The following is a 27,885-nucleotide window of genomic DNA, read 5'->3' on the forward strand; positions in this document are numbered from 1 at the left end:
TTTGTCTTCTGCGCGTGACGAGACAGAGCACTCTTTCTGTACCAGTCATGTAACCTTCGGGGTCACAGACCTGTGCTTGAGCTGGAAGTGCCACTGGAGTGTGGTGCATGAGCCACACATTGCCAGGGCTTTGTGGGTGGGAACCTTGGCAAGAGCATCTGAAGAGCCCAGACACCAGCTGTGTGCCACCCAAAGTCACAAAAACAAGACCACAATTGCATTCATGTCTTAGCGTGATGAGATGGTGAAAATATTTGTTTAGGTCATGGTTTAAAATATTTTAGGAGCTGACAGGATTGAAGGCTATTTAAAAGCTGCTGTTGTTTCCTTGCTGCTGTTGTACTTATTATAAGGGGTCTGTGAAAATACTAAAAAAAAATGACACAATAACTTATTCACATTCTCTTCTTATTGGTCCTTAGAATGGAGCATTAGTTTGCATACGATGATTATCCAGTGTCATTAAACCTACTGCACAGGAAAGGAATAAATATCTCGGCTTCTTTAACACGTTCCTGTTTTTACAAGACCATTATGAAGCAGTTAAGAAGTAGGTGTTTCTCTGTTCAATGTCAGTACATTTTGGTACATTCCGAGAGGCCTCAACCACTATAAATTCTGCCGTCCTGCAGGGTCTCCTGGTAAGCGGCCATCATGTCCTCTATCTAATCCCCAGACGATGCCACCCAGTCGGTCAAATGAGCCCTAAAACCTCAGCGTTTGTGTGAACAGGCTCCATTTAGAATGGGGATCCAGAAAACATCTTGTTAATAACAGGCCTCTTTGACAGTCCAGTAGAACACAGCGAACAGTTTAAAGACCACGTGAGAGAGACCCGCCCCGCTGTCTGATTTTTTTCCTGCAGATTTCATGAAAACACCAAGCATCATTTATTTACTACTTCTTGCGGTTTTATTATCAGGGTCATGTGGCCCAGAGAGTGTTTATCTTGGAGGTCATTCCTCCATGCATGAGCTTGTTTTGGGAAGAGCAGGGGAAGGAGGTGAAATATCAGACACTGGAGCTACATCAGTAATGTATAGCCTTTGGCCTGCCCTGCTAGCCTCATGAGTTTGAGGTGGGCTTCACGATCCAAGATGCTCGGACTGCCTCCTTTGAAATAATATTTGAGTAGCGGTTCTGGACACAGAAGCCGCTGCTCCTCTTCTCTGGTCGTTCCCATGAAAAGCGCAGAGCTGGCTTTTCCTGGTAGGAGATAGCACACAGGATGCTCGAAAGCAATTCTCTCCTTGGTGAGAATAGAGGGCTGGTGTGTTTGCTGAGGAAGTACAGTACATCTTCATTTTTACTAAACAGTGGTAGTGATACAGTGTTTGCGTTTTTCCGTCACTTTATGTATCCAGAGAATCTGACCATATGGATTATGATGCTTTAGGATGTACATTAGGAATGCCAGTTTCATGCTTTATTATTATTTTTAATGTTCCAAAATGAACATAATGGTACCAATTTTCCCAGAATAGTAGCAATAATAACAATGCTGGGATTTGTGTCTACATTTATTTTCCCCGATTGTCTTTATCAAAGTGCATCTTAAGCCCTTCTTCTGTGAAATTAGAAGCACACTGCTCTCTAGCACTATGATCCCATGTTCCATTATATCTGATAAAACCAAATAAATACCTCTGCATCAAAAACTATAGCAATCTCTTAACACCTGGTGGCACTGCAGACTCTCCTGGAGTCAACTGAGTGTGCACCTGGGTAGCTCTGAAGTTGTGTACCTTCTCATCATATCATCATATCATCATGCATGTCTGTAGTTATATATTTGTGTGTATTTCTACAGTTGTGCTAGTTATGGAACTTTATTGTTGTATATATGTAGTGTGGTAGTATATAGGCACTTGTGTAGCTCTGTAACTGTGTAGTTGTTTAACTGTGTTTCTGTGTAGTTGTGGTTGGATAACCTTTATTAATGGAGTATTAGATTCATTCAAAAAAGGAGTGTCTTGACATAACTCAGCATGGTAGCCAGCTGTCCTGAATCCCCCTCTAAAGATGAACACCACTTTGTTCTCTCATATCCTCTCCAGAGCCTGGAGGGCACAGAATGATCAACCCAGTGTAAACAGCTGTCAGAGTGCTTATCTCCCCTCTAGCAGCTGGGTCCTTCAAAAGTCCTTAAGGTGGTTACAATCAGTGCAGGTCTCTGTTCCAATAGGTTACCTGGGCGTTTTAGCTCTTGGAGCAGCGCAATCGGTACAGTGCTGCTCATGCGATGTGATGGGGTAATTGGGCTGAAGCCTTTTGATTTCTCATACCAGCCCTCAGCAAGTGCCCTGTGCCAGCCCGCCGAGTCCTGCCTAGGCTATAGGGTACGACAGGGGTTCATTCCCAGGCTCTGGATAGGAGCCAGCTGTAGTTAGTTATGGGGAGTCATACTGATTTGAGAGCTTGAAGTTGTCATCTTACAGTAGCCTGCTGGGGGGGGCAATTTGAAGGTTGCTGGTTCAAGCCCCACCACTGCCAAGTTGCCACTATCGGGCCCCTGAGCAAGGCCCTTAACCCTCAATTGCTCAAGTTGTACAAAATTGTAAATTGCTTTGGATAAAAGCATTAGCTAAGTTTCTGTGTGTGTGTTTATTAGATTCAAAAGCACATTTGTTAACTAAAACACACTTTTCTCATGCGGGAATGCACAATTTGGGAGTCCATTTGAACAGTTTTTACAACATCCCCCAATTTTTCAGGTAGGTAAATATCACCATTACCAAAAAAAATACAATATACAATATTTCTCAAACAGTTAAAAACACAGTCATGCAGTAATTCCTATCATTTTTCATAAAGAGAGCATAAGAGTTTTTGGCTCTGTGGTCCTATGGCTCCATCCCTCTGCTGTCTGACCTTCCAGTCAGCAAACACACATGACTCGCAATTACATTTATTTACCACTAGAGTGTGCAGCAGCATCTTAAACGGCTTAAACTCACCCCGCACTGAGAGGGACCGTGCCTGCTACAGGAGCACTGTCCCTTCCAGCTGTGCTCCACGGGTGGGGACAGTGGCGTGCAGTTTACAGACTTGTCCTGTCAGTGGCATGTTAAGCCTGTCTGTGAGTTTTATGGTTCTCAGTTGAGTGTCAGCAATTATGACAACTTCAAAGTGCTGGCAGTTCCAATTTTACCATTAAAATAGATGAAAGAAGGAAGCATAGAGTGATTTGCCATAGCCCTTATTGTTATTACTGCCCTGTGCCCCTCTCAGAATTGACCTGTGTGGGAGTCAATCGGGTGTTAATCTACATGTGCCTGGTGTGAGGATCCAGTGACCTCGGTCCCAGTTTACTGGGGGATGGTTTGGTCTCATTTACTCCTCATTTTCATTGGCATCTACAGCTAGTAGCAGTGTAACATAATCTTTTAGATTTTCTTTAAGTTCATCAAATCAAGAGCTACTAACCAACCAGCCAAAGCCTGATTTACTCATTATGGCTTATGCATCCCTGCTGTTGGATTTTTGTCTTCCATTACGATAAGCGAGACTCTGATTTTGCTGGGAAACGCTCTAATTGCTGAGACATTGGACTTGTTTGATTTAGACACTGAATCCAGGCATGATACAACTTTGGCGATGTGAATGGGGAGATTCATTATACCAAAATCATATGCACTTGTATACTTTAATATAATTATAAATATAAAGTGATCACTTAATCAATGATCAAAAGGACTACTGACAACAAGCTTTCCTTTGTGAGGATTATCTAATTAAAAGTGAAAAGTTAATGATTAATCACTGTATTCAGGGACTATAGAGCAAGTAAGGGCTGTTTGAGCCTCCAAAACACCTTTAACCCCATATTACAGCACTAGAGCACTTCATTCCAATGGGGGACTTTACCCTGTCACCTCAAACAGAGTTTTATGTTTCCCATAAAAACATCATAAAAGCATACCAAAGGAGACTTTATGTGCTGGAATATAAAAAGAAGTCTAATGTGCAGTGCAGCACTCCCTTTGAATTTTAATAATAATAAAAGACAAAATAAAATATGAGCTCAGAGAAGGAAAGACTGGTTAGCTGACGAAAACAAACAAACAGAAAGACAAAAGCTTCTGATCCCAGCTATGGTAAATTATGTCAAGGTTTCTGGTTGAGACTGTTATGTTAAAAATAGAAACTGACTCAGATGCCAAACATAAACAGCAACCTAGCAGTGGGCTCATGTGTAACTGTTAGATCTCCATGAAACATCCAAATCCTAATCCAGTAATAGTAGGATTGCAGTGTAGCTGTCTTTAAAACACAAACATCATGACATTAATGCTTTGGATGCTCATTGTATATAAAGGTTTCAACCTCTGTATTTGCTTTTGGATTTTTCCATCTGATTTTCTTTTCTTGTCTATGTCATGTTATATCTTTTCTCCTTCCTGCTCACTCATGAAATAGCCTGAGGTCGAAGCAGCCTTGGTGTGCCATGAAGGTATTTGAGTCTGCCTCCTTATATCTGGGGTTATTAGTCATTGTAGCGGAGTTCATACTGCTGTTTCAAGAATTCAGAGAATCTTAAAGTGTTTCAACATGTTCCGGCCATTACAGTTGTAGAGTAGCTTCTAACTTTGTTACTGAAGTGAATGCTTGTGATGTGACTGTGTTACTGAGGGTTAGCTCAATATGTGGTTTAATGAGTTTCAGATTTAAACATTTAATTCTCCTACACAGCAAAGCCTTTCTTTGACATCATTTGAATCCCACTTTTTGTTGTGACTGCAAATGTGTAGGAACTGGTACAAACTCTTATGATAAACTATAGTGTATTAATTCCCAGAAGAAAAAAAAAATTCTTTATGAAATCAGGTTAAGCGAACCGATCACATTCAGTGGTGTGAAAAAGTGTTTCCTGTCCTGATATCTTTTTTTTTTTTGCATGTTTGTCTCACTGAAATGTTTCAGATCAAACAAATTTAAATATTAGACAAAGATAACACAAATAAACACAAAATGCAGTTTTACAGTGAAGGTTTTTATTATTAAAGGGGAAATCCAAACCTACATGGCCCTGTGTGAAAAAGTGATTGACCCCCAAATTCAATAACTGGTTGGGCCACCCTTAGCAGCAACAACTGCAATCAATCATTTGCGATAAGCGCCAATGAGTCTTTTAAAGCGCTGCGGTGCTTTTTTGCCCACTCATCTTTGCAGATTTGTTATAATTCGGCCACACTGGAGGGTTTTCAAGCATGAACCACCTTTTTAAGGTCATGCGATAGCACCTCAATTGGGTTCAGGTCAGGACTTTGACTAGGCCACTCCAAAGCCTTCATTTTGTTTTTCTTAAGCCATTCAGAGGTGGACTTGTTGGTGTGTTTTGGATCATTGTCCTGCTTGCAGAACCCAAGTGCGCTTCAGCTTCAGGTCACGAACAGATGGCAGGACATTCTCCTTCAGGATTTTTTGGTAGACAGCAGAATTCATGGTTCCACAGCAAGTCCTCCAGGTCCTGAAGTAACAAAACATCTCCAGACCATCACACTACCACTACTATATTTTACTGTTGGTATAATGTTCCTTTTCTGAAATGCTTTGTTACTTTTATGCCACATACACCTTCCAAAAAGTTCAACTTTTGTCTCATCAGTCGACAAAGTATTTCCCCACAAGTCTTGGGGATCATCAAGATGTTTTCTGGCAAAACTGAGACAAGCCTTTATGTTCTTTTTGCTCAGCAGTGGTTTTCGTCTTGGAACTCTGCCATGCAGGCCCTTTTTGCCCAGTCTCTGGCTTATGGTAGAGTCATGAACACTGACCTTGACTGAGGCAAGTGAGGCCTGCAGTTTTTTGGATGTTGTTGTGGGGTCTTTTGTGACCTCTTGGATGAGTCGTCACTGCGCTCTTGGGGTAATTTTGGTCGGCCGGCCGCTCCTGGGAAGGTTCACCACTGTTCCATGTTTTTGCCATTTGTTGATAATGGCTCTCACTGTGGTTCTCTGGAGTTCCAAAGCTTTATAAATGGCTTTATAACCTTTTCCAGACTGATGGATCTCAATTACTTTATATCTCATTTGTTCCTGAATTTCTTTGGATTGCAGCATGCTGTCTAGCTTTTGAGGACCTTTTGGTCTACTTCACTTTGTCAGGCAAATCTTATTTAAGTGATTTCTTGATTGAGAATGGGTGTAGTAGTAATCAGGCCTGGGTGTGGCTAAAGAAATTGAACTCAGCTTTCTAAGGATGTGATAAACCACAGTTAATTTGTTTTAACAAGGGGGGCAATCACTTTTTCACACAGGACCATGTAGGTTTGGATTTTTTTCCCTTTAATAATAAAACTGCATTTTGTGTTTACTTGTTTACTTTGGGACATTATAAGTGAACATGCTTTTAACCATCTTTCTGATATGGCTCAGTGAGGCCACATGTGAGACCCTTCCCACTCCTCCCAGTCCTCCCACATCCACCAGCTGGAGGAATAGTCAGAAGTGAAGCCCTCAAAAAATGCACCATTGACAGACAGTGAGGTGTGGCTGAGAGTAGGTACAACGAGGTTATGCTTATGTTTCCCTGTCCCTACAAACAGAGGAGATTTCCCAAAGCCTCAGTTTACATGCACAGACAGAGCATACAGGCAAGCTTAGAGAAAGAAGACAGCTCAGAGGTTGTTCTGCATATTGTGGTTTTTCTTCCTGTTCCTCAATGATTCATGGTCCCCCCTGCTAAATAAAAATGGTAAACGAATGGAATTTTATGTTATTTAAACATATTCTAAACAGTCTCCCTTTGGTTTGTTTGAGTAAGAAGCCCACTGGAACAAAAGGAATTTTCTTGTCTGTTTCCTGTTTCCCATTTCTCTGTGAGATTCCCAGATTTATTTGCACCACATACAGACTAGCAAGACAATTGTATTAAACACGAAGCCTAGACAATTGCCCAAATTTAGTCTAATTCACTCCAAGCTTACTACATTCATGCTTAATGCACAGATGAATGCTTACTGTTTAACAAGCCAATAAAAGGCATATTAAGGTCACACTTCTCATTCCTGCCCATTCTCTGATCATCAAAAAAGTGTAATTGCTATTTGTAAATGTTCTGTATACTGTATATGTTCTGTTTAATGTCTATCAATGTCTTATCTTTTGTGCTGACTATTGTAAGCATCTTCGGGTCCTTGAAAAAGAGCTATATAAATACAATGTATTGATTATTATTATTATTATTATTATTATTATTATTATTATTAATAATAATAAAAGTAGTTCAGTGCTCCAAACCATGACACAGACACAGATGTTTTCTGAAGAGATAGGCCCCATTGTTCTGAAGGTGAACTTCCCTAAAGGTGCAGAATTGCCCCTAGGGGCAGTCGTTTGCCCCTCTCCTGCTGCCTACACAAGCTTTATTACAATGTGTGGAAAGGTCAGCTCCCACTGCCTCTCCTCTGACATGTACTTGACTTTGAAAGATTTTTTATATATCTTTCATCTTTGTTAATTTGTGGGAGTTTAATGTGTATCATGTTACAGAAGCAGCTTTGCAGTGCATAGTGCACCTCATTTTATCAGTGACTCAGAATCATAATTTGAGGAAATCTAAAGCTATAAAGAACCAGGTTATCCAGGTTATTCACTTTCTTATTTTCATTACACTGGGTCATCTTAACTTCTGACACATACTATGTACTTCAAGATGTTTGAGCTAGATCTGTTTGTGAATGTGTGTGTGCATGTGCGTGAGTAAGAAGGACATTTTGGAATTTTAATTTGATGCTAAATTACTCATTTGAATTATAGTTTCGTACCAAATGTGGAGATTCTTTGTTTTGAGTACCTGTATTTAAACCCAGACTGGTGTGCTGTCCATAAAAACATCTAAATTAGGGCAAGTGTATTATCTAGCCAGCAACCTTGGAAACAAACAAACCCCTTGTTGTTCTGAAGTGGCACCATCTTGGTTTCCTAGGTTATGACTCAACTCATCTTAAGTGTGTATTTAGAGACTTCTCTCTCTCTCTCTCTCTCTCTCTCTCTCTCTCTCTCTCTCTCTCTCTCTCTCTCTCTCTCTCTCTCTCCATCTCTCTCCCCTCTCTTTCTCTCTTCACATATCAAAGTATTTTCCAGTCACCCCTACCGTGGCTGTCTGTGGTCTGCCAGGATGTTTGCCATTTCTAAGCTAGCCTTTAAACATTGTCAAACTATGTTTAAACAGTTGATGCTACCACACCCAATGTCATACTCCTGTTTCTGATTACTTCAGCCTTTTTTATTGCCATTAACAGCTCTTTGGTTGCCATGTTGTGACAACAGCAGTACTGGCTCCAGATGCAAATGCACAGGTAAATTCCAGACATTTGTTCTCTTTGCGAATGAACCAAAGAGATAATGATGCAACAATACACAGTTGGCTAAGAAACAATCATCTAATTATTTGTGGTCCCCTACTATGGAAAGATTGTGTATAAATGTGCTGTACATCCAACACCATTCACCTGATCTGGATATACATACCTTTAATATAAATGTGCACTTTAATTTTATAGTCATTGTTTAATTTCAGTGACTGGAAGTAAAGTGCTAAAGTACAAGAGCTGGAGTTCAGAGACAAAGGATGAAAACTGAAACTCATTCTGTCCTTATATGTCATTAGGAGGCTCCTCTTCTGATAGTTTTTATATTTAAAGTGAGCCATCTAATAAGACAAGATTAACTTTCTTGATCACTGTAGGAAAATTCTCTAAACTTGCCATCATGGAATTGACCCCTGCTTTTCCACTTGGCAGGTGGAAATACTGTCCACTATACTAACAATATACTGTCTACAAAAGAAATTGTCAGAGAACATTTAAAGAATTTATGGACTTCTTATAGAAGATGCACTTTGTGTGTTCATCCCCTAGCACACACAACCTACACACAGTCACACACAAACACAGGGCATGATTCTCTCACAGCTATGGTGAAACCATTTGCCTTTTTTGACCCTAACATGTCTCTGCAAGCCCTTCCTTCTGTCCATCTCCTCTGAACATGGCCCAGAGAATGCAGTAATCTATCTTCTTTTCACTGGGGTCCAGTAGAGATCCAGAGAAGCTCTGAGCAAGGAGGTAAGTAACTGAGGGAGAAATGTCCTGGTCAAGAGGGTAGTAACTGAGGGAGAGATCTTTTGGTCAGCAGCGTAGTAACTGAGGCAGAGATCTCCCATTCAGGAGGGCACTAACTGAGGGTGAGATCTCCTAGTGGCTCTCCCAGGTGGTTACAGAATACTGGGAGGAAGGCTGTATGTACTTTTAAAGTCTGTAGATATTTTCTAATACCCAAAGAGGTGGAAATATGTAAACAGTTTTATTTCCTTCCCTACTAATGCTACATTCTCTTTCTCCCTGTCTTTCTTCCTGTCTTTCACTCTCTCTCTCTCTCTCTCTCTCTCTCTCTCTCTCTCTCTCTCTCTCTTTACTCAACTCAACTGAAAAACTCAACTGAAATTCACTAGAGAAACACACATCAACATAATTAATTTATTGCCTAATCACTCCCCAGAGGTGAACAACTTCGCCAGCCACTATTGTTTGACTTTTTTCTTCTTTTTTTTTTAAAGCCAGAGGGAGATAGAGGAGAAAGAAGGAACTCAGGGCAGGGGTGTGGATGAGGGTCAAACAGCAAGACCCCAGAACCCCCATCAACCCTGTGCAGAACAGGTCACCATGAAGCTGAGACTCTACCTGTTTTTGTTGTGTGGTTGTAGACATACTGGCTCTGATGCTGGAGGTAAGAAAGTCCTCATGCCTGTATCTGCCATATCTTGCATGGAAATTGGGCACATCTTTAATATCACCACCTTTTCAGTAGGCACTACACATAAATTGGATCAAAGATGGTCTTCTTTGTAGTTTGTATGTCTATTCCTGTTCCCGTCTACTGCAAGTACTATGGTAGCATTTTATAAAAATGCACAGTTTTATTACTATTTATTGAAAACAGATCCCTTATGTAATGTATCTTTATCTGTCATACATGATGAGACATGCCTTATTTGCTGCTTTGCACTAAGAGATCACATTAAAGCATTGCAGTGGTTAGTTGTTTAGGCCATGGGAAACAGCCTTGGTCTGGTATGTGGTATTTGATGGGGCTCGTTAAAAACTACTGTCTCTCTGTGTTTCTTTATTTAATGAAAAACTGTCTCTTTATTGCTTGTTTGCCCCCAGACAATCCCTCTGGCAGCTGCAGAAAGTTCTGTTTGTAAGGAGCCAACTTTTGCTGTGAAAAATCTGAGCTCACTGATATGAATTCATGGTATTAACCATGACTGTATTTTTGAGGTTATGATACCATAGGTTAGCACAGGCATAGAAACCATAGGATATCGCTGAATGGACTGATCAAAAGCTCAGGCATATCAGTTTCTCTTAATCTCTCTCTCTCTCTCCCTGTCTCTCTCTCTCTCTCTCTCTCTCTCTATCTCTCTCTCTCTCTCTCTCTCTCTCTCTCTCTCACTCTCTCACTCTTACTCTCTCTCTCTCTCATTCAGGCCCCTATCTCACTGGTCATAAAACTCTAAAAACATGTACCACTAACTTTACACACAAATATTTTATTCCTTAAATTACTCTCTATATTAGAGAGTAATTTGAAAAAGAGCTTTAGTTATTCTGCCCTCATTAATGACATTCCTTGTAATCAATAGAACCATCTTACATCTTACGGGACAACTAGCTGATTCCAGGAAACCTTAGCGAACAGTGGAATTATCAGTCTGCCGTGTACCACATCTCATCACTAGCACATACATGGTCTTCTCCCTCAAATCCTTTCTCCAAGAAAAGCCCAGGAAAACAATTATGTGGCATGCCTGTGCTAGCTGGGTTTTAGGTTTCTCTGTCTACATTAGTATGTTTGGTGTGGACACATCATGTGGGGCCTCATAAAGGGAGAAGCTCAGATTTCTTCTTTTATTCACCCCTGTATTCATCACATGTGGGCAAGCATGCTCTGCTGTTCTCTTTAAGCAATACCTTGGTCTTCATATACAGGGTGGAATGGCAACAGATCCCTTAGCACTGTTTAGTGATATCTAAAGAACCATGTGTCATGGATTCAGTGCTGACAGAAGTTTCCTGATGCTGTTTTGTACCTCCGTATTTGCTATCCCCACTTTTCCCTTCTGCCCCCTCCTCTATTTTCATGATGCGTTCAATCTCCACTACCTCATGGAGGAAAAATGCAATTCACTTTTATTTCCCCACAAAGAACACACAATTTTGCTGAGTTAGTCTGCAAATTATTTTTCGCTGGTGATGCTCCCACCTCAGCGAGACAGAGAGAAAGGCAGCATTTATATATTACTCTAATCACCATAATGTACAGGCCATCTATTACATATTGTAGTCATTTACAGGGATAGGTAATAAAAAATATATATATATTAAATAAAAATTTAAAAAAATAAAGAAAAATAAAAAAACTGCGGCGTTATGATATGAGTCAACGAGTGCATAACGAGTGAATCAACGAGTGCATAAAACACACAGCGGAGCAATTCACCACATCAGAGTGTCATTTCAGTTCCAATAATGTGCTTATGGGGAGGGGAGAGCTGCCTTTAAAAATGGCAACGCAAGCGCTTGGAAATGAGTGGGAGTGAGGGGCTTGTCGATCTTGTGTGGTCTCCCTTGCTTCTCCCATTCCCAATGCCTATGGGCTGGCTGGGGTGCCGGCATGCAGCTTATCCTGGCCTTAAAAAGCACGGGCTGGAGGTTTGAGGAGACACTCCTCTCCTGCGTCAGGCTGTGTTTGAGCTGGTTCTCTCTCCCTTTCTCTCTCTCGCTCTGTGTCTCAGGTTCAGGATGTGTTTGGCTTATTGCCAGACCCCCATCCCTCTACTCCTCCTGCTGACTCCTCTGCTCCAGGGCACCGGCTGTAGTCTGCAAATCTTCTCCGGTGAGACTACAGAGCTACTATTGTCCTCACATGCATGGGTCACCAGGTGCCCCCCCCCCCATGGCAGGCTCACAAGTTATTGTGTGTAGGCGACGGCTTAACTTGAAGCCATGTTTCCTGCATGTGTACCGTGGAGTGGAACCAGAGACGGACTCACTCTTGGAGCTCTTTAGGTGAATGAAAGGCGAGTGTCATTTTGGAGCTTGGGCAGGGGCTGTCACAGCTTGTCTGTCAATGTGGGTTGCTCGGGTCAGGTCGTGTTGGGTCATGTTGGGTCGTGTCAAAACAGATTGGAGCTGGAGTCTCTTCCTCCCTTGTAGCTCTGCAGATGAATCAAAGCAGCTGTTTCTGGAGCAAGAACAGTCATTCCTATGGCAACTTTTTATTTTTTATGCCATGGTCATTAGAAGCTGGGGGAGAAGCAGAACCTTTCTACTGGAATGAGCAAGCCAAGAAGTCGCTGGATGAAGCGCTCCGCCTACGACCACATGTCCATCGAGCCAAGAACATTGTTCTCTTCGTCGGTGATGGTAAGTTTTAGCCATGGGGTCGCCAATCTACTGTTCATTTGTCTGGCTTCATATATGTAAATAGGGCTTGCTGCACTGCTATAAACTTTTTAATTTGATTTGAAAGTAAAAATATACCTGGACTATTCTATTCACTATAGGAAACTTATGGCAGTGGTAGCTCAGTGGTTAAAGTATTTGACTTGTATTTGGAAGGTTTCTGGTTCAAGTTGCTACTGTTGGGTCCTTGAGCAAGACCCTTAACCTTCAATTGTTCAAGTTGTACTCAGTCATAATTGTAAGTCACTTTGGATAAAAGTGGACCAGGCTGCCAGTAGGACCAGGCTGCCAGTCATGTTATAGTGCCACCTGTCTATCATGCAGGGATGGGCGTGTCCACGGTGTCTGCAGCCCGTATTCTGCGAGGGCAGATGGAGGGGCAGTATGGGGAGGAGACCGACCTCACCATAGACAGGTTCCCTTATCTTGCCCTGTCCAAGGTCTGAAGCTCCACCATTTCACCCCATCCACACCCACCCATCTCCAGCTCCCTGCAGCAGCTCGTACACTCATTGTCACAGTTCAGCCTGTAACCTATGCCTTCCACCAGATGTGTGTGTGTGTGTGTGTGTGTGTGTGTGTGTGTGTGTGTGTGTCTGTGTGTGTCTGTGTGTGTGTGAAAGATTGACACTGAAGGTGCAAACTGTGTGTATATGTATGACTGAACATACATATGTATGAGTGTAAAAATATGGAAAAAAAATATTTGTGTTGTCTATTTTTACTGAGCCTGTGGTGAAAACAGGAAGCTCTGAATTTAGTCTCATGCAGACCAGTAGCCAAGGAAAACCTCAGTATTACTTTCATTTTTTGAGTGATAGTTTGAGACCAATGTTAAAACCTTTGGGCAATTAGTTAAAGGTTCCACTTTGCTACATCAGATAATGACATTTAAACCGGAGGAAGATGTCCTAACGCTACTGTTTCATTTTAACTCGAAATGTGTGACTGCCCATTTTCCATGACAATTTTAAATATGTATTTCCCTAGAATAAATTATTAGAGAGCTATATATTTGGTTTGAGTGGTAGTATATGTATTTCACATCAAATCACAGTGTTTTAAGTGCTTGTTTTCTAACACATGCCCAAAGAAAAGTTTGTGCTGGTGTACTGTAGACATGCGTGCTCATCAGCTGACCCAGCAGGCCATTGTGTTGTGCACAGACTTACAGCGTGGACAAGCAGGTGGCAGACAGCGCCAGCACTGCCACCGCATATCACTGCGGGGTCAAGGCAAACTCAAAGACGGTTGGAGTGAGTGCTAGCGCGGTGCCCTACGAATGCAACACCACCTTTGGCAACGAAGTGTACTCTGTCTTGCACCGCGCCAAAGCCCAAGGTACACTTCGGTTTACGCTAAGGTTCACGCTGACATCATTACAGCTAATGGTTAGGCACTATGGGAGGAGATGCTCATGTTCTACTCTGTATTTATGTTCCATCTTGATGTAATTGGTATTTATAGGTCCTTATCTACAGGACAGACAATTTAGCAGATCAGTGTTCTTTTTCCTATGCGTCACTTTATTACGCCATCAGCAAAACTAAGCGTCCGATATGGAGCTTTAATGTCATGATATTTAGTCTTGCATCTTGGCTTTGAGACATATTGGCGTGGCTGACCTGTGGCCGGTGCTCTAATTCAGATCTAACTATTATGCTTTTATTTTTTTATTTCTGTGAGTGATTACTGTTGTTACTGTTCTTGTTCTGATACATGACTGGGAAGTCTGAGGAAGCTGAATCCTCTAATTATAGGCAGACAAACTGAGACACTAAAGCCAAAAACACTTTCCTATCATTAAGCCATTAAACAAGCAAAAACCTGCCCAAGACCTCAGCACAGCGGCGTATTCATTCTTCATAGCTCTTTCCATCCTTCTATGTGGAAAATATCCACAAATAGCATGTGTGAGGTCTGTGCATGCATAGAACTCCTGAATTTGAGTGTGGGATATATGTGTATTTGAACAAGTGCAAAACTATATGTGTACTTATACAGGGGCAAAGCTTTTTGAAACAAGTGCAAACATGTCATTTCATCACAGAATGTGGCTGCTTGAAGAGGTACACTGTGTGTGTGGGTGTGTGTATTTGTTTGTGTAGGAAAGTCTGTGGGCATTGTGACCACGACCCATGTGGGTGTATGTGTGTGTGTGTGTAGGGAAGTCCGTGGGCATTGTGACCACCACCCGTGTCCAGCACGCCTCCCCAGCTGCAGCCTATGCCCACTCAGTTAGCCGCAGCTGGTACAGTGACTCAGACCTGCCTCCTACTGCCCGCAGAGAGGGCTGCGCCGACATTGCCACCCAGCTTGTCACCAACACAGACATTGACGTGAGCTTTTATCCATTGCAAAATCTCATTAAAAACTGCTACAAGATCAGTTTTTAGAACTACAGCAAAACCAATCTCCATTAGGAGATTTTTTACAATGGTCTTTATTAGGAGCACAATATTTTAGAAAACTGAAAAACAGTAGAGTCCAGCAATCGGAGGTGTAACCCTTCATCTGAAAAACTATGTTTCTTGATAGTGGTCTCAGACTTTTGGGTTTTACTGTTTTTTCAAGGAAGCTTCTATTTACAATCAAAAAATACAATTGTCAAAAAAGTAAAACTATAATCCTCTGCCAAACAGTGAACTTAACAGCTGTACACATTCATTAAGTTGCCTAACGAGGTTTAGGGTGCACATCCCTGATAAGCACATTCTCACCATTGTAGGTTATTCTTGGTGGTGGGCGCATGTATATGACACCGAAAGGTACCCCAGATCCAGAATACCCCTCCTCATCCTCGCGTAAAGGAGATCGCAAGGACAAAAAGAACCTCATTGAGGTCTGGCTGAATGCACGGAAGGTGTGCTCCCTGTGCACTCTGTTTTTATGGGTCAGCCTAGGGATCTCTGCCCTCTTGACTTTGACCATATCTGTTGTGTGGCTCCTTCTCAGGACAGGAATGCTCGGTATGTTTGGAACAAGGAGCAGCTCAACACAGTGGATGTCAGAACCACAGACTGTCTTCTGGGTAATATAACTTCATGCTCTGCATTGTTCTGCCTTAATCCTGTCTTTTTTTATAATCTGAACACAATGCTGAGATTACAATTATTTATTTAATTAATGTTAGATGATGACTATTAGCTGGTTTTTTTTTTTTTTTTACATTTCAGCTGTATCCTGTAAATAGATGAGCCTCAGCAGTTGCTTTGGGACATTTGGGACATTCTGAAACATTCTCTAATTCTAGGTCTGTTTGAACCCAAGGACATGAGGTTTGAGGTGTTCAGAAACCGCACACGTGACCCTTCCATTGTGGACATGACCGAGAAGGCTGTTCAGATCCTGAGCAAGAACCCCAAAGGCTTTTTCCTCTTTGTGGAAGATAAGAACTAATCACTTACATATGATTCTGATGCCCACCTTTATATGTAACTCAATTTTTAAAAATGTGTTGTAATTTCATATTTTATTTCATTTATTTCATCAATTTAATTATTCACTGACTTATTTTGCCTGTAGGGGGGAGAATTGATCATGGGCACCATGACGGTATTGCCAAGCTCGCACTGACAGAGACGGTGATGTTCGACCGAGCCGTGCAGAGGGCATCTGAGCTGACCAAAGAGTCCGAGACCCTCACTGTTGTCACAGCAGATCACTCTCACGTCTTTACGTTTGGTGGAAATACACCTCGAGGGAACCCCATTTTTGGTACTTCTGACATCTTTTAAATGTCTTTCAACTTGACTCCGGTTTTTACTGAACCAACAAGACTCAACTTGGATTTTTGCTTAACTGAGTCCAGCTAAATACTGTTAAAATAGTACTGCTGGTAAACATTAGATGCAGCAATAGTGTACCCGCAACTGGCCTTCCTTTCTAATTGAGAGGATGACTATCTTCCCCGGGACAAGCCATGTTCAAGTATTAGGCAAATTCATGCTTAGGTATGTATGAGACTCAACTTGGACTCTTATCCAGAGACTCAAGACTTAACTCACACCTCAGAGATTTGAAAAGTGACTCGGACTAATACTCCAGAGACTTGAGATTTGTCTTGCCCTTATAAAAGTGACTCATGAACATCTCTGGTCCTAGATTAGCCTTCCTCCTTGAGTTATGCAAAGTCAAGTGACTGTTCCTCTGTTGCTATAGTGTGTTGCTTGTTTGTTTGTTTTAAGGTCTAGCTCCCAAGAATGCTGATGATAGACTTCCCTTCACAAGCATCCTGTATGCTAACGGGCCTGGATATGTACATGTGAATGGGACGAGGGCTAATGTCTCAGCAGTAGATTACTGTAAGTGTGTTTAAGTGTGTGTGTGTGTGTGTGTGTGTGTGTGTGTGTGTGTGTGTGTGTGTGTGTGTTGTTTGTGTATTTTGCATTTTGCTCTTTGAGGTTTGGCAGGTCTCAATGACAAAAAATGCCTGAGGTTATGGTTACTGTTAGGTTAGGAAAGCTATGCATAGACTTTAAACTCTATATTATAAATTCTACCTCTAAAAGAGTCAAGATTAGTAGTGTGTGTCTGTTTATACTGTGTATTGATGTATTTTCTGTGGTCTCATGGACTGTTCTCCCCCCAGTCAATGAAGAATATATGCAGCAAGCAGCAGTGCCTTTGGATGCTGAGACTCATGGCGGTGAGGATGTGGCGATCTATGCCAAAGGCCCCATGGCTCACCTTTTCCATGGGGTCAAAGAGCAGCACTATGTAGCACATGTTATGGCCTATGCAGCCTGTCTTGAGCCCTATACCCACTGCCCCCCTCACCCTCACCAAAGTGTGGCTCACAGACCCTACTTCTCACTGTCTGGACTCTTCATTTCCATATGCAGTTTGCTTTGGTGCATGACCAGATGACAATGTAAGTCACTTTTGAGGTACTTGGAAATCTAACCTATTTCTCTCTCTTCCCATCTGTCTTTGTTATATAGATAGTTCTTTAACAGCAGTTTACTGACTGATGAGATATAGAATGCTTAGAACAGGTGTTTTTACAAATTCTTTTTATATGATGTTATATGATATTATGATATTTGGTATATAAATGTTGAATTTTAACTTTTAGTAGTTAAATACGTACTCAGTGCACATTTGGTTTATAACGAATTTCTACAATTTTATTTACAACCAAATATGTCTTTTTATATTACTTTTTACATGAATATGAGTATATTAGTGTATATATAAGGATTTAAGTGCATTTTCTAACAACTCTTTTGTATAGTTTGAATATGCATAATGTATATGATGCCACAAATAAATTTCTTAAGTATACTTCTTCTGTAATATTATCTTCATGAGAGTGTGACCTTTCCTCTTTTGACACACCATTCATTTTTTTGACATGAACAAAAGAGAGTAGTTGAGACATGCACAGTAGTCTTCACCAGTTTATTTCACCCATTAACTGGTCATACAGTATGTGGTGTGACAGCTTACTAGTCACCCCTGTGTAGAATTTATCCCAGTGGAAATGTCAAAAGGTTGTCAGTGTCACCTGCCATTGGAACAACATTTATGTTTTAACCTACCATCAGTATTTCAATAGTAGCTCTGCTATAAATGCATGTAGTAACTGTAGTAAAACAAATCTAACATGATTCATATTTTCTGACTGTTCATATTTCCTGTTCACTGTTCATATTCAATCATATTCTCTATAAAAGATTTTTATAACATTTTATGAGTATTACTAATAATAGAAAAAATACAGGTTTAATAAATAAGGTCAAATTGACCTCAAATTGCAAAAAGCTATTATTATATGAGTCTTTAATAATTAGCTAGATGTTTTCTTGCAAACTTATAAGGGCGTGTCCAGTTTCATGCAGGGACATTTGGAAGAAAATAATGTCAGGACACATTTTTCAGGTATCCCATTTTCCGATATCGTCATGCAGGATCAAACACAGGTCAGTAGGAAACTCTTGTTACAGTGGAAAGTGACTCCAAAATCGTAGAAGATGTAAAATGGACAAAAGGTTTGAAGATGATAAACACACACACAAAAGATTTTGAAATGAAGGAAAAGGATACAGGGTATAAATGGGTTCAAAACAGTTGTGGAACATTAGAGGCAGGGAACACAATCACTGTGTGGAGTCAAAATGAAAACAAAACTACATAGCACAGGCACCAAGAGATTCGCAAGAGGGGTGAACCTTCACAATGAAGTTAATTAACATGGAATGTTTTTGATCGTTGCATTAATATACTGAGCAATTCAAATACATTAAATTTAGTCTATTCTTCTTAAATTTTACATTCAGATAAACAGCAAGAAGTTTCAAGACATAATTGTGCACATATTTCAAATAGTTATAAAATACAATTTTGTATAAAACTTGAAGCACTGATAGTGTTTCAAGTCTTGGACTGGGAGACTAGTATTTGAGGTCTCTGTATCATAGTAGTGAGAAGGGGCAATTTCACTACACAGACAATTCGAGGTGCAGTAATGGGACCACTGGACAATATCTTGTTTCTTCGAGGACATTAAGGGATTGTGAGTGCAGAGCCAGGGTAAACAAAGCGCAATGAGCTACAAAGGAAAATAAATACATAAGAAGGGAAGAGATTTTTGGTGTGTAGCGTGCTAGTGCACAGTGTGACAGGTGCAGTGCGATGTCAGTTGGTTCTTTCTCCCATAGGTATTCAAATGCCTGTGCATAGAATGCTGACTGGAAAATACAGGCAATCTACATGGCTCTGGCTAGAGCTTTGTCCGTAAAGTTTGTTGCCCTCCATAATCGATTAAGGCTGCAACTGAAAGAGAGACCACCATGTTGAGGGAGCAAGTGAGAAGGGAGCAAGCATGTGATGAGCTGCTAACCTTTTTGACTTGGGGCTTTCCCCTCTTACTTTCTGCTTCCTGTGTACACAACCAGATCAGGGGAGGATGGATAGCACAGGCAGGTCAACTATGATCACCAGCTCCATAGAACAGGCAAAGGTTGGTTTGGGGGTATTGGTTACGCTCCTCCAAAGACAGGAGTTGTGCGACCCAGCTACATTAAGTTGGAGGTGTCGCTGGCAGGTTTAGAAGTGCAGAGTTGAACTGTTTGTGTGGGGCATAGGAGCTAGCGCTTCTTGTCAAGAAGACGACCGATCATAAGCGATTGTCCTGTTAATTAATTCATGTACAGAATAAACCACTGCAGTCCTGTTCCTGATTAAGATGAAGGGGAGAATGGCCACATGATCCACCCTTTTTAGAGTGAGTGAATACTTTAGAAAATTGCCCTATGAGTAGTTGTGCATAAGAGGCAATTGAGTGGCAGTTGAGGGTAGTGCCTCAGGGTGTCACATTTAGTCCCTTCTGGCTTCCCTGTTCCATGGTTTCCCTGTCTTGTGTTTTGATTCCTTTCCATAGTTTTGCTTTCTCCGCCCCTTGTTTGATTTTCCACACCTATTCCTCATTTCTTGTCTTTTTAAGTTCATGTATTTAAACCCTGTCTTGTTCTGTGTGTCTTTGCTGTTCATTGAATGTCTCTGTGCTGGTTGAAGCCCCACCACTACCAAGTTGCCACTTAACCCTGAAGTTGTACTCAGTCATAATTGTAAGTCACTTTGGATAAAAGCATCGGCTAATGTAAATGAATGTCTGAAAGCCTGTATCTGTAAGTTTGTACTCTGTGTATCCTAGTCTGACTGTGTTTTTTAGCCTCTGAGTTCTTCATAGCCTGTTATAGCCTGCTTCCCCTGTTTGCCTTTGTGTGTTTTTGTTTGTTTGCTGTCATGTATTCTCGGAATCTCTATGTTGGCTCTATGACCCTGGACTACCCTAACGACTCTGAATCTGGATTTGCCCCTAATAAATCTCACTCTTCTCTGCACATTCTCCACCTCCTTACTGCTCACCGTTACACAGGGCCTAGTCTGGACAGTCATTCAGCTGATGACTGGGGTTAGGGTGCTGCTGGTGTCTTCTGATGGTTTGCCCTCGGTCAGTAGCCTCTTCCAATGCGATGAGACTTGCTTCACTTCATGTAATGTGATATTTCAGTCAAACACAGGTGAAGCACAAGTCCAGTTTGAACCAGGGTTCCTTTATTCCCAAATTAATAAAATAGAAAGTTAAACAAATAACTAGGAGAAAAAAAGGAAGAATAAAATCAATAGATGCTGGTCCTGAAATAAAGGGGAATGACAAATGGGGAAATTAGTTGATGAAGAGGAATGGAGAAAAGTGTGGGAAATACCTGGCTAGTGAAACACAAAGCAAAAAAGTGAACAACTGGTTTAAATAAGTGTGTATTTGATTGGGAACAGGTAACAGAAATCAGTATTCAGATGATGATGCCTGAAGTGTTGATGCATATGTGTGTGTGAAGAGGGCACATCTGGGGAGAGGTGTTTGGTTGCGGAATCAGCCTGAAGTTGTATGACACATATGGGCTTAAAATAAGCATTTTCTAAAATCATACAATTAAAAAAGAAAAACCACACAGACCAAGAAAAACATCAAATTTAACCATCATGCGACTTGAATGCCCTCACACTCATTTGGATCAGGTTATTGCCATCTTCACAATTTCTATTATAAGACACCATGTATATGTGTTAGGTCAGAATTACTTCATTAGGATTCTAGGACATACTGCAATAAGTAACAATATGAAATACTGTTTAGATAAAGAAAAATTTGGTTCAGTTAATGGGGGAACATGGCCACACAGTGATACGTAGACTCACAGCGAAAAGTGAACTCAATTTAGCCAGACAATTTAAGCATGTACACAAATAAATGTTAGGGACAGGATTAGCATGTTTGCCTATTTAATCTCTTGTGCAGATATCATTGGTTTGCAGAGCACAAAAAAAATAAGTACTTTTTGTATTTGATAATGTTATAATTAATTTAATACTAATTTAATAATTAATTAATTATTAATCAGGTAAACACAACCTGAGAAGTTAGCCAAGTGCTGAAATGACTTTAGGTGGGGCTGGCTGGAAGTGGTCATGGTTTTCGGGAAGAGGATGTGATTCTCTATGTCTGAAATCAGTGAAGTGTAAGCAGATCTTGCCTATGTGATTAATAAGTGATGAATACACATTGGCCTCACCAAGGTCCATCTGGGAATCTTAAACAACCTTTGGTCTGATGCATGGTTATAAACAGCAAAACCCTTTGGCTAGTATGTGCCATGTTGCTTATGTCTCCAGGTATCCAGACAATGTCTTTAGTACAACACACCCTGAAAGCTGGATTATTCATTTTACTTTTCATCAATGGATATTTTTCTGTTATCCCTGGTAAGAGTTCTTCATTTTTAATTTTTTTCCGTCTTTTTAATTTAAGGGTGTTGGAACAGTTCTAAAGGGGTATTAACCTTATACAAAACTTAAATTATAATTTAAAAATATTAGCAATTGTATTATGAAGATACATCACAAGAACAACCTCTTGTATAATCCTTAGAGGAAGAACAGGACCCCCAGTTCTGGAATGTGAAAGCACAGCAGGCTCTGGTCTCAGCTCTTGCTGTGAAACCTAATGTTCACCGGGCCAAGAACCTCATCCTCTTCCTGGGTGATGGTAGGTAAGATGAGAAGCCAGCTCACTGTTCATGTGCAGAGATCGTAGTCTTTGTATTCTAGGTGTATTTTCTTTGTCTTATTTTCCTTAATTCACTTTTACAATTTTTATATAATTGTATGAAAATGCTTCTTTGCTGCTTGAAGTAGTACATAAAATTACAAATAAATTCCTTTAGACAACAAGGATTACAAGGAACACAATGTTCTTTCACAAAATTCTATGCTCTGAAAGATGTTTGTATATTAATAGCATTACACAATGAAAGTGTATTTACATGGTCAGAATATTCTCATATTATTAGAACTGAAGATTAGCATTTTTAAATCTTAACCTGCCAATCTTTTGGTTCTCATACCTTGTCATCTCACATTAACCAAAACACAGTTAATACAGTTTCTCTGTCATTTCTTTGTTTCTTTTTTAATTCATTAGTTAATTGAGAGAATTCATGCCAATCTCTGTTTGTAACGTGTTTGGCCCGAGTGCCGAAGGGCGAGGCGCAGGACACACAGGTTCCAGCGACGTCGACGTACATCTATTAACACATAAAGACAACGGCACTCACACGTATTACAAACGAGGAACATGAACATGAAACGGTTAGCATTAAACAAACACGAATACATCTAACAATTACGAGAATAACATCAAAACGCTACAGCCACATTAACACGTTACGTCAACAATGACCAACACTCTGCACACTTTGACACGAGCTAATATACATTTAAACAAACAAGGTGCAAGTGTGTGCAGGTGTGGTTACAAACATCCCTCCAACTGCACGTGGCGGGCCAAACCACATGGTTATGAGAGGCGAGCGTTCCGTGACACTGTTACATTTCAAAATATTCCAAATCATTAAAGGTAGGCATCAATTTGTATAACACTAATAACTATCAGCACAGTCAGAATCCTGAATCTTTGAAGAGCCATTTTTTTAATACTGCACTAAAGGTGCTAATTTTTTTTTTCAAATATTGTTCTCCACAATAAAACATCTATTATGCATGTTTATTGTGGTCTTTGGGAGGAAGAGAGATACTGCAAGAATAGCTGTCATGTTGGTTTTGTAGTGGTTGGTCTGTTACTCTGGAAACTGACCATATAAACCCTGTATCAGAAGACTAGGCAGCCCACTCATATACAGGAAAGACAGTTTTCAGGCTTTGTCCATAAAGATATTATCATTATGACTGGATATTAATAGATATTAATATCTTAATTTTTAACAGTGTTTTAATATATGAATTGCTATTGCAATAACATTTTATTTATACAGTACACAATAAGAGTTACAGCATACATACATACAGCATGCATACCTTAAGCATACATAAGAGTTCTTTACATTCATTTCCTGATTCCATGTGTCATCAGCAGTCTCTTTGCAAGAGAGAATCCTGATTTTGACATTATGCTTTTTCCTGTTATCAGATTAGAGCAGGCACTAGATTAGACACACAGGACAAAGCCTGCACTAATTGAGCTAGAAAAGGAATCCGTGTGTGTGTGTGTGTGTGTATGAGTGTGTGTGTGTGGACTAGAGTTGCTTTTGCATGAGCAGTTTTTTTGACTATGTTGACCCACTACTGTGTTAACTTATTAGAGTTGAAGCATTCCCATTCTTGACTTATTTAAGGCATGGGATTGACCACACTTACAGCAGCACGGATTCTGAAAGGGCAGCTGGCTGGCAGGACAGGCGAGGAAGGCACTCTCACCATGGACACATTCCCATATGTGGCTTTATCCAAGGTGCTTTACCTCCCATTGAATCACTTCAGTTTAATACAATTTAACTCATATGAGTTCAGTTCTAGTCAGTTTATATAACCTTAATTTACATGAGTTCAGTTTAGTTCACCTCAGCTGAGTTCACATTGGCCAATTTTTTGGACAGTTAGATTAGTTATGTAGATGAATTCAGTTCAACTCAGTTCAGTTTATTTCCATCAGCATCCTAAACCAGTGGTTGTTGTTTGCTCCATCCATGGATGTGCAGACCTATACTGTGGACCAGCAGATGCCAGACAGTGCAGCAACAGCCACAGCATATCTGTGTGGCGTGAAGGCCATCTATGGCACCATGGGTCTCAGTGCAGCCGCCCGACGGTCCCAGTGTAGCACTACCAAGGGCAATGAGGTCAAATCTGTCCTCCATCGGGCCAGGGTAGCAGGTACAGTAATGACAGGGCAGATAAATTCTGCTGTGTTAAGCCCATTTTCTACAGCTACAGATTAAGATCAGGCTAAAGTACAGTTTACATTTTTGCTGCCTCCTTGTGGTTATGAAAAATCCATGCTCCTATTGCTATGACAGTTATGGTTGCAGCTGATTAAGATTATGCTTATATTTTTATGCAGTTCTCACTGAAAGTTGCAGAAAACAGACACAAAGAAGCAAAGACGTAGTCCTGAAAGTGGCCATCACAAGCAGCTAAGATGGTCCTTTTTTCCAGGGAAATCTGTGGGCATCGTCACTACCACGCGTGTTCAACATGCCTCCCCTGGAGCCAACTATGCCCACATTGCTGACCGAGAGTGGTACAGTGACACTAACCTGCCCCCTAGTGCCGCCGGTGAAGGCTGCAAAGACATCGCCTACCAACTCGTGCACAACACCGACATCAATGTAAGATCTTATCCATTAATAAAGTAGTTCATCATTGCTGTACAGCATAGCTGCAGAAGCTGCTCGTCTGATCTAAGTGGTGCTCTTATGACAAAGTACCCTACCTGGAGAGCAGCAGGGAAGAGGCGAACATTGCATCCATTGTTTTATGACTATTAGGTAACTAAATGACCTCTTATATTATTTTAATTACAGGATTACTTTGGTGTGTTGCGTAGGTTATTTTAGGTGGGGGAAGGCAGTACATGTTCCCTAAAGGCACTGCAGACCCTGAGTACGCCCAGAGTACTGGGGATCGACTGGACAACACAAGCCTCGTTGATGTGTGGCTCACAAACAGAAAGGTAAATTTATTTAAAAGTCCTGAGATTTTCTGTACAGACTAATCTCTACTCTTATTTGTCATGGCTCTGCAATAATCTGTGTCGTTTTTATTAATTTTCTGAATTTCTATTGGCCTTTTGGCCATATCCTGAACATTATTTCATTATCCTTCCATCAAAATATAACTTTTGAAATCTTTTTGTTGTTGTTGTTGTTGTTCTTCTTCTTCTTCTTCTTCAGAATGCCAAATATGTGTGGAACAAAGCCCAGTTAGATGCTGTGGATGAGAGAAACACTGATTATTTAATGGGTAATAAAAAGCTTTCTCAACAATAATGTTCCCAGTACTGCAGTACAGCCAATCATTGAAGATCAGTCTAAATAAATATATAGAGGTATTCATATTTTTAATATACATTTGTTTATTTACTTATCTATCTGAAAGTGAAGCAAACAAATACAACTTTTTTTTTTTAATTGAAACATGTTTTTCTGGGTCTTTCATGTATCTAAGCATTTCAAGAACTTTCTTGTTGCCTGTCTATGACTGTATCTCTGCTGTGTTGTAGACTGTCTGTGTTTGTGTCTGTGCTATGCTCAGGAGTCTTATAGACTGTGTTTGTATCTGTGATGCATGTAGGGCTCTTTGAGCCCAAGGACACCAGGTACGAATTGGAGCGCAATCCAGATACAGACCCCTCTCTCACAGAGATGATGGAAAAAGCAATAAAGATTCTTCGCAAAAACCCTAAGGGATTTTACCTCTTTGTTGAAGATAAGCATATTCACTACATTTAATGTTATATACAGGTGAAAAATGAGCATTTATATAAATCAGTGCTTGTATTTTTTCCCCACTGCAAGTGGTAGAATAGATCATGGTCACCACTCAAGTGAAGCTAAGTTATCACTACATGAGGCTGTGGAGTTTGACCGGGCTATTGCAAGGGCCGCTGAGTTAACGAGTGAACTGGACACCTTGACGGTGGCCACAGCAGACCACTCACATGTCTTTTCCTTTGGTGGTCGCTCACCAAGGGGCAACCCAGTATTAGGTATGACATAAACTTAGTATTAAATATATTATAAACCCAGTATTAGACATGGCATAAACCTAGTAATAGATATGCTATAAGACCTGTATTAGATATGGCATAATCACAATATAATTTATGGCATAAACTTCAAGAGGTGCTGTTAAAAGCAGCCATAATCTCATATTATGTAAATAGAGTTTTGTTGTTTTATTCATGTGTCCCACAGGACTTTCAAGTAAAATGGGTGATGATAATAAGTACTTTACTACTGCTCTTTATGGGAATGGACCTGGACATGTAATTATTAATGGAACACGGCCAGATATTAATTTTAATATTACAAGTAAGTTCAAGTAATCTTGGTGAATCATTTATTAGGAGAAAAAAGCATGCAAAACACAAGTAGATTACATGGGCTTTGATAGTAAGTTGTAGTAATATTTTAAGGCAGGCAAGAACATTTCAACAAACTGTTTTGCCATCAATTTGATGTAGAATAGAGAACACATTTTAAATTTCCTCTCTCGGGTATTCAGGGCAAACATTTTTAAGAGTGAATTGACTTGATATAGTGTGTCAACTGTTAAGAGAGTTCCCTGCTCTTTGATCAGGGTTTCTGCATTATTTTTAAACACAATTTTATCAATCATCAAAGAAATGTAGAGTGGAATGTGATTTTTTTTTCATGTGTCCTTATTTGAATTAAATGAATATTGTTTTGTACTCTATGTTCTCTATTCCCAGTCCTCCCTGTTCTAAATGCTTCAAGATGAGTTAGTAAACTTTAGTAAATTTTCTCTCAAGAAGCTCCATCTAAGAAGCTTTGACTAGGTTTACTCAATAGGTTTAGTCAGATATTGCAATAAATCAATAGAAATAAAAAAGCAATTCTTACAAAAACAATACCAGGGAGCTTTTTAGATCTGACAACAATAGTTCCTTTTAGCAAGAGATTGTCTCATGTGTCTCATATCTGTCTCTCTCTCTCTCTCTCTCTCTCTCTCTCTCTCTCTCTCTCTCTCTCTCTCTCTCTCTCTCTCTCTCTCTCTCTCTCTCTCTCTCTCTCTCAGGTAGCACAGGTTATGTACAGCAGTCAGCGGTTCCTCTGTCATCTGAAACCCATGGCTCTGAAGATGTAGCCATTTTCGCCAAAGGCCCCATGGCCCACCTGTTCCACGGTGTGCAGGAGCAGAGCTACATTGCTCATGCTATGGCCTATGCAGCCTGCATCGAGCCCTACACTAACTGCCAGTTAGAGCCAATACTGGATAAGGGCCATGCTGTCGGTTCCCAGCTGAGTGTCCTACTGGTGCTGCTCTGCCTGCTTACCTCTTTCATGCCTCTTTATTGCAAATTATTTTAGAAATACTGACTAAAATCCTCTGTAAGGACTTTGAATGATTTCAATAAAATGATAAAGTAGAATTTTAATCTTCAGGTAACAAATAATTTAAAGTGGAATACCTGATCACTTTTGTAAGTCGCTCTGGATGAGACCGTCTGCTAAATGCCGTAAATGTAAATGTAAAATGTCAATTTTTGAGATTTGAAAATATTATTATTAAACTATGGCCATTAGTAGAAATTGTACAGACTTCTCTTTGGATAACAACACTCTATGATGTAACTAGCCCCATAAAGGTGGTTGTCTTACATGGATCCTAATCATTTTGTATGTAGCTACCTATTAGGTTGCAGGTCACTAAATGGTAATGTTGTAGACTAATGTTTGATCATTAAATAAATATACTGATCTTTAGTATCTTTGTTGTGTTTTTGTTTTTGTTGCCATTGTCCTGTTGTTTTTGAGCTTGCATAGACCCCACCCTCCAAGGAATGAATGTGTGACTAGAGAATAGTT

At 40.3% G+C, this 27,885-nt stretch overlaps 3 protein-coding genes across 4 annotated transcripts; all 3 read left to right on the forward strand.

Annotated features, from left to right (window-relative positions):
* Positions 1–11,781: 11,781 nt before the first annotated feature.
* Positions 11,782–17,737, forward strand: alpi.1 (alkaline phosphatase, intestinal, tandem duplicate 1). 2 transcript variants are annotated; one of them, XM_081708307.1, is made up of 11 exons: positions 11,782–11,903; positions 12,311–12,433; positions 12,797–12,912; positions 13,639–13,813; positions 14,639–14,811; positions 15,201–15,335; positions 15,428–15,503; positions 15,726–15,858; positions 15,996–16,189; positions 16,660–16,776; positions 17,064–17,737. In XM_081708307.1, the coding sequence occupies exons 1-11, from the start codon at positions 11,810–11,812 to the stop codon at positions 17,339–17,341; spliced, it is 1,614 nt and encodes a 537-aa protein (XP_081564433.1). In that variant the 5' UTR covers positions 11,782–11,809; the 3' UTR covers positions 17,342–17,737. The 2 variants fall into 2 exon arrangements, with proteins under 2 accessions (XP_081564433.1, XP_081564434.1); XM_081708308.1 differs by lacking the exon at positions 15,201–15,335.
* A 3,883-nt stretch (positions 17,738–21,620) lies between these two features.
* On the forward strand, positions 21,621–25,567 carry alpi.2 (alkaline phosphatase, intestinal, tandem duplicate 2). Its single transcript, XM_035523274.2, has 7 exons — positions 21,621–21,742; positions 21,909–22,025; positions 23,671–23,786; positions 24,034–24,208; positions 24,491–24,663; positions 24,882–25,007; positions 25,228–25,567. The coding sequence occupies exons 1-7, from the start codon at positions 21,634–21,636 to the stop codon at positions 25,321–25,323; spliced, it is 912 nt and encodes a 303-aa protein (XP_035379167.2). The 5' UTR covers positions 21,621–21,633; the 3' UTR covers positions 25,324–25,567.
* A 50-nt stretch (positions 25,568–25,617) lies between these two features.
* Positions 25,618–27,746, forward strand: LOC145653797 (intestinal-type alkaline phosphatase-like). The gene is made up of 4 exons (XM_081708040.1): positions 25,618–25,652; positions 25,852–26,042; positions 26,251–26,367; positions 27,095–27,746. Exons 1-4 carry the CDS (start codon positions 25,618–25,620, stop codon positions 27,385–27,387), a joined length of 636 nt encoding a protein of 211 aa, XP_081564166.1. The 3' UTR covers positions 27,388–27,746.
* The last annotated feature ends 139 nt before the right edge of the window (positions 27,747–27,885 follow it).

This window comes from Electrophorus electricus, chromosome 26 (genome assembly GCF_041902795.1).
Source record: "Electrophorus electricus isolate QZ-2024a chromosome 26, ASM4190279v1, whole genome shotgun sequence".
Taxonomy (NCBI): Eukaryota; Metazoa; Chordata; class Actinopteri; order Gymnotiformes; family Gymnotidae; genus Electrophorus; species Electrophorus electricus.

Bases quoted from the DNA above. Each gene is read 5' to 3' on its own strand.
- alpi.1 (XM_081708307.1), top strand. From the start codon at position 11,810: ATGTGTTTGGCTTATTGCCAGACCCCCATCCCTCTACTCCTCCTGCTG. The intron at 13,814-14,638 runs GTACACTTCGGT...GTGTGTGTGTAG, and splicing joins GCACCGCGCCAAAGCCCAAG to GGAAGTCCGTGGGCATTGTG. The intron at 16,190-16,659 runs GTACTTCTGACA...GTTTGTTTTAAG, and splicing joins TCGAGGGAACCCCATTTTTG to GTCTAGCTCCCAAGAATGCT.
- alpi.2 (XM_035523274.2), top strand. From the start codon at position 21,634: ATGTTGCTTATGTCTCCAGGTATCCAGACAATGTCTTTAGTACAACAC. The intron at 24,209-24,490 runs GTACAGTAATGA...CCTTTTTTCCAG, and splicing joins CCATCGGGCCAGGGTAGCAG to GGAAATCTGTGGGCATCGTC. The intron at 24,664-24,881 runs GTAAGATCTTAT...TGTGTTGCGTAG, and splicing joins TGCACAACACCGACATCAAT to GTTATTTTAGGTGGGGGAAG.
- LOC145653797 (XM_081708040.1), top strand. From the start codon at position 25,618: ATGCATGTAGGGCTCTTTGAGCCCAAGGACACCAG. The intron at 25,653-25,851 runs GTACGAATTGGA...CCCCACTGCAAG, and splicing joins TTTGAGCCCAAGGACACCAG to TGGTAGAATAGATCATGGTC. The intron at 26,368-27,094 runs GTAAGTTCAAGT...TCTCTCTCTCAG, and splicing joins TATTAATTTTAATATTACAA to GTAGCACAGGTTATGTACAG.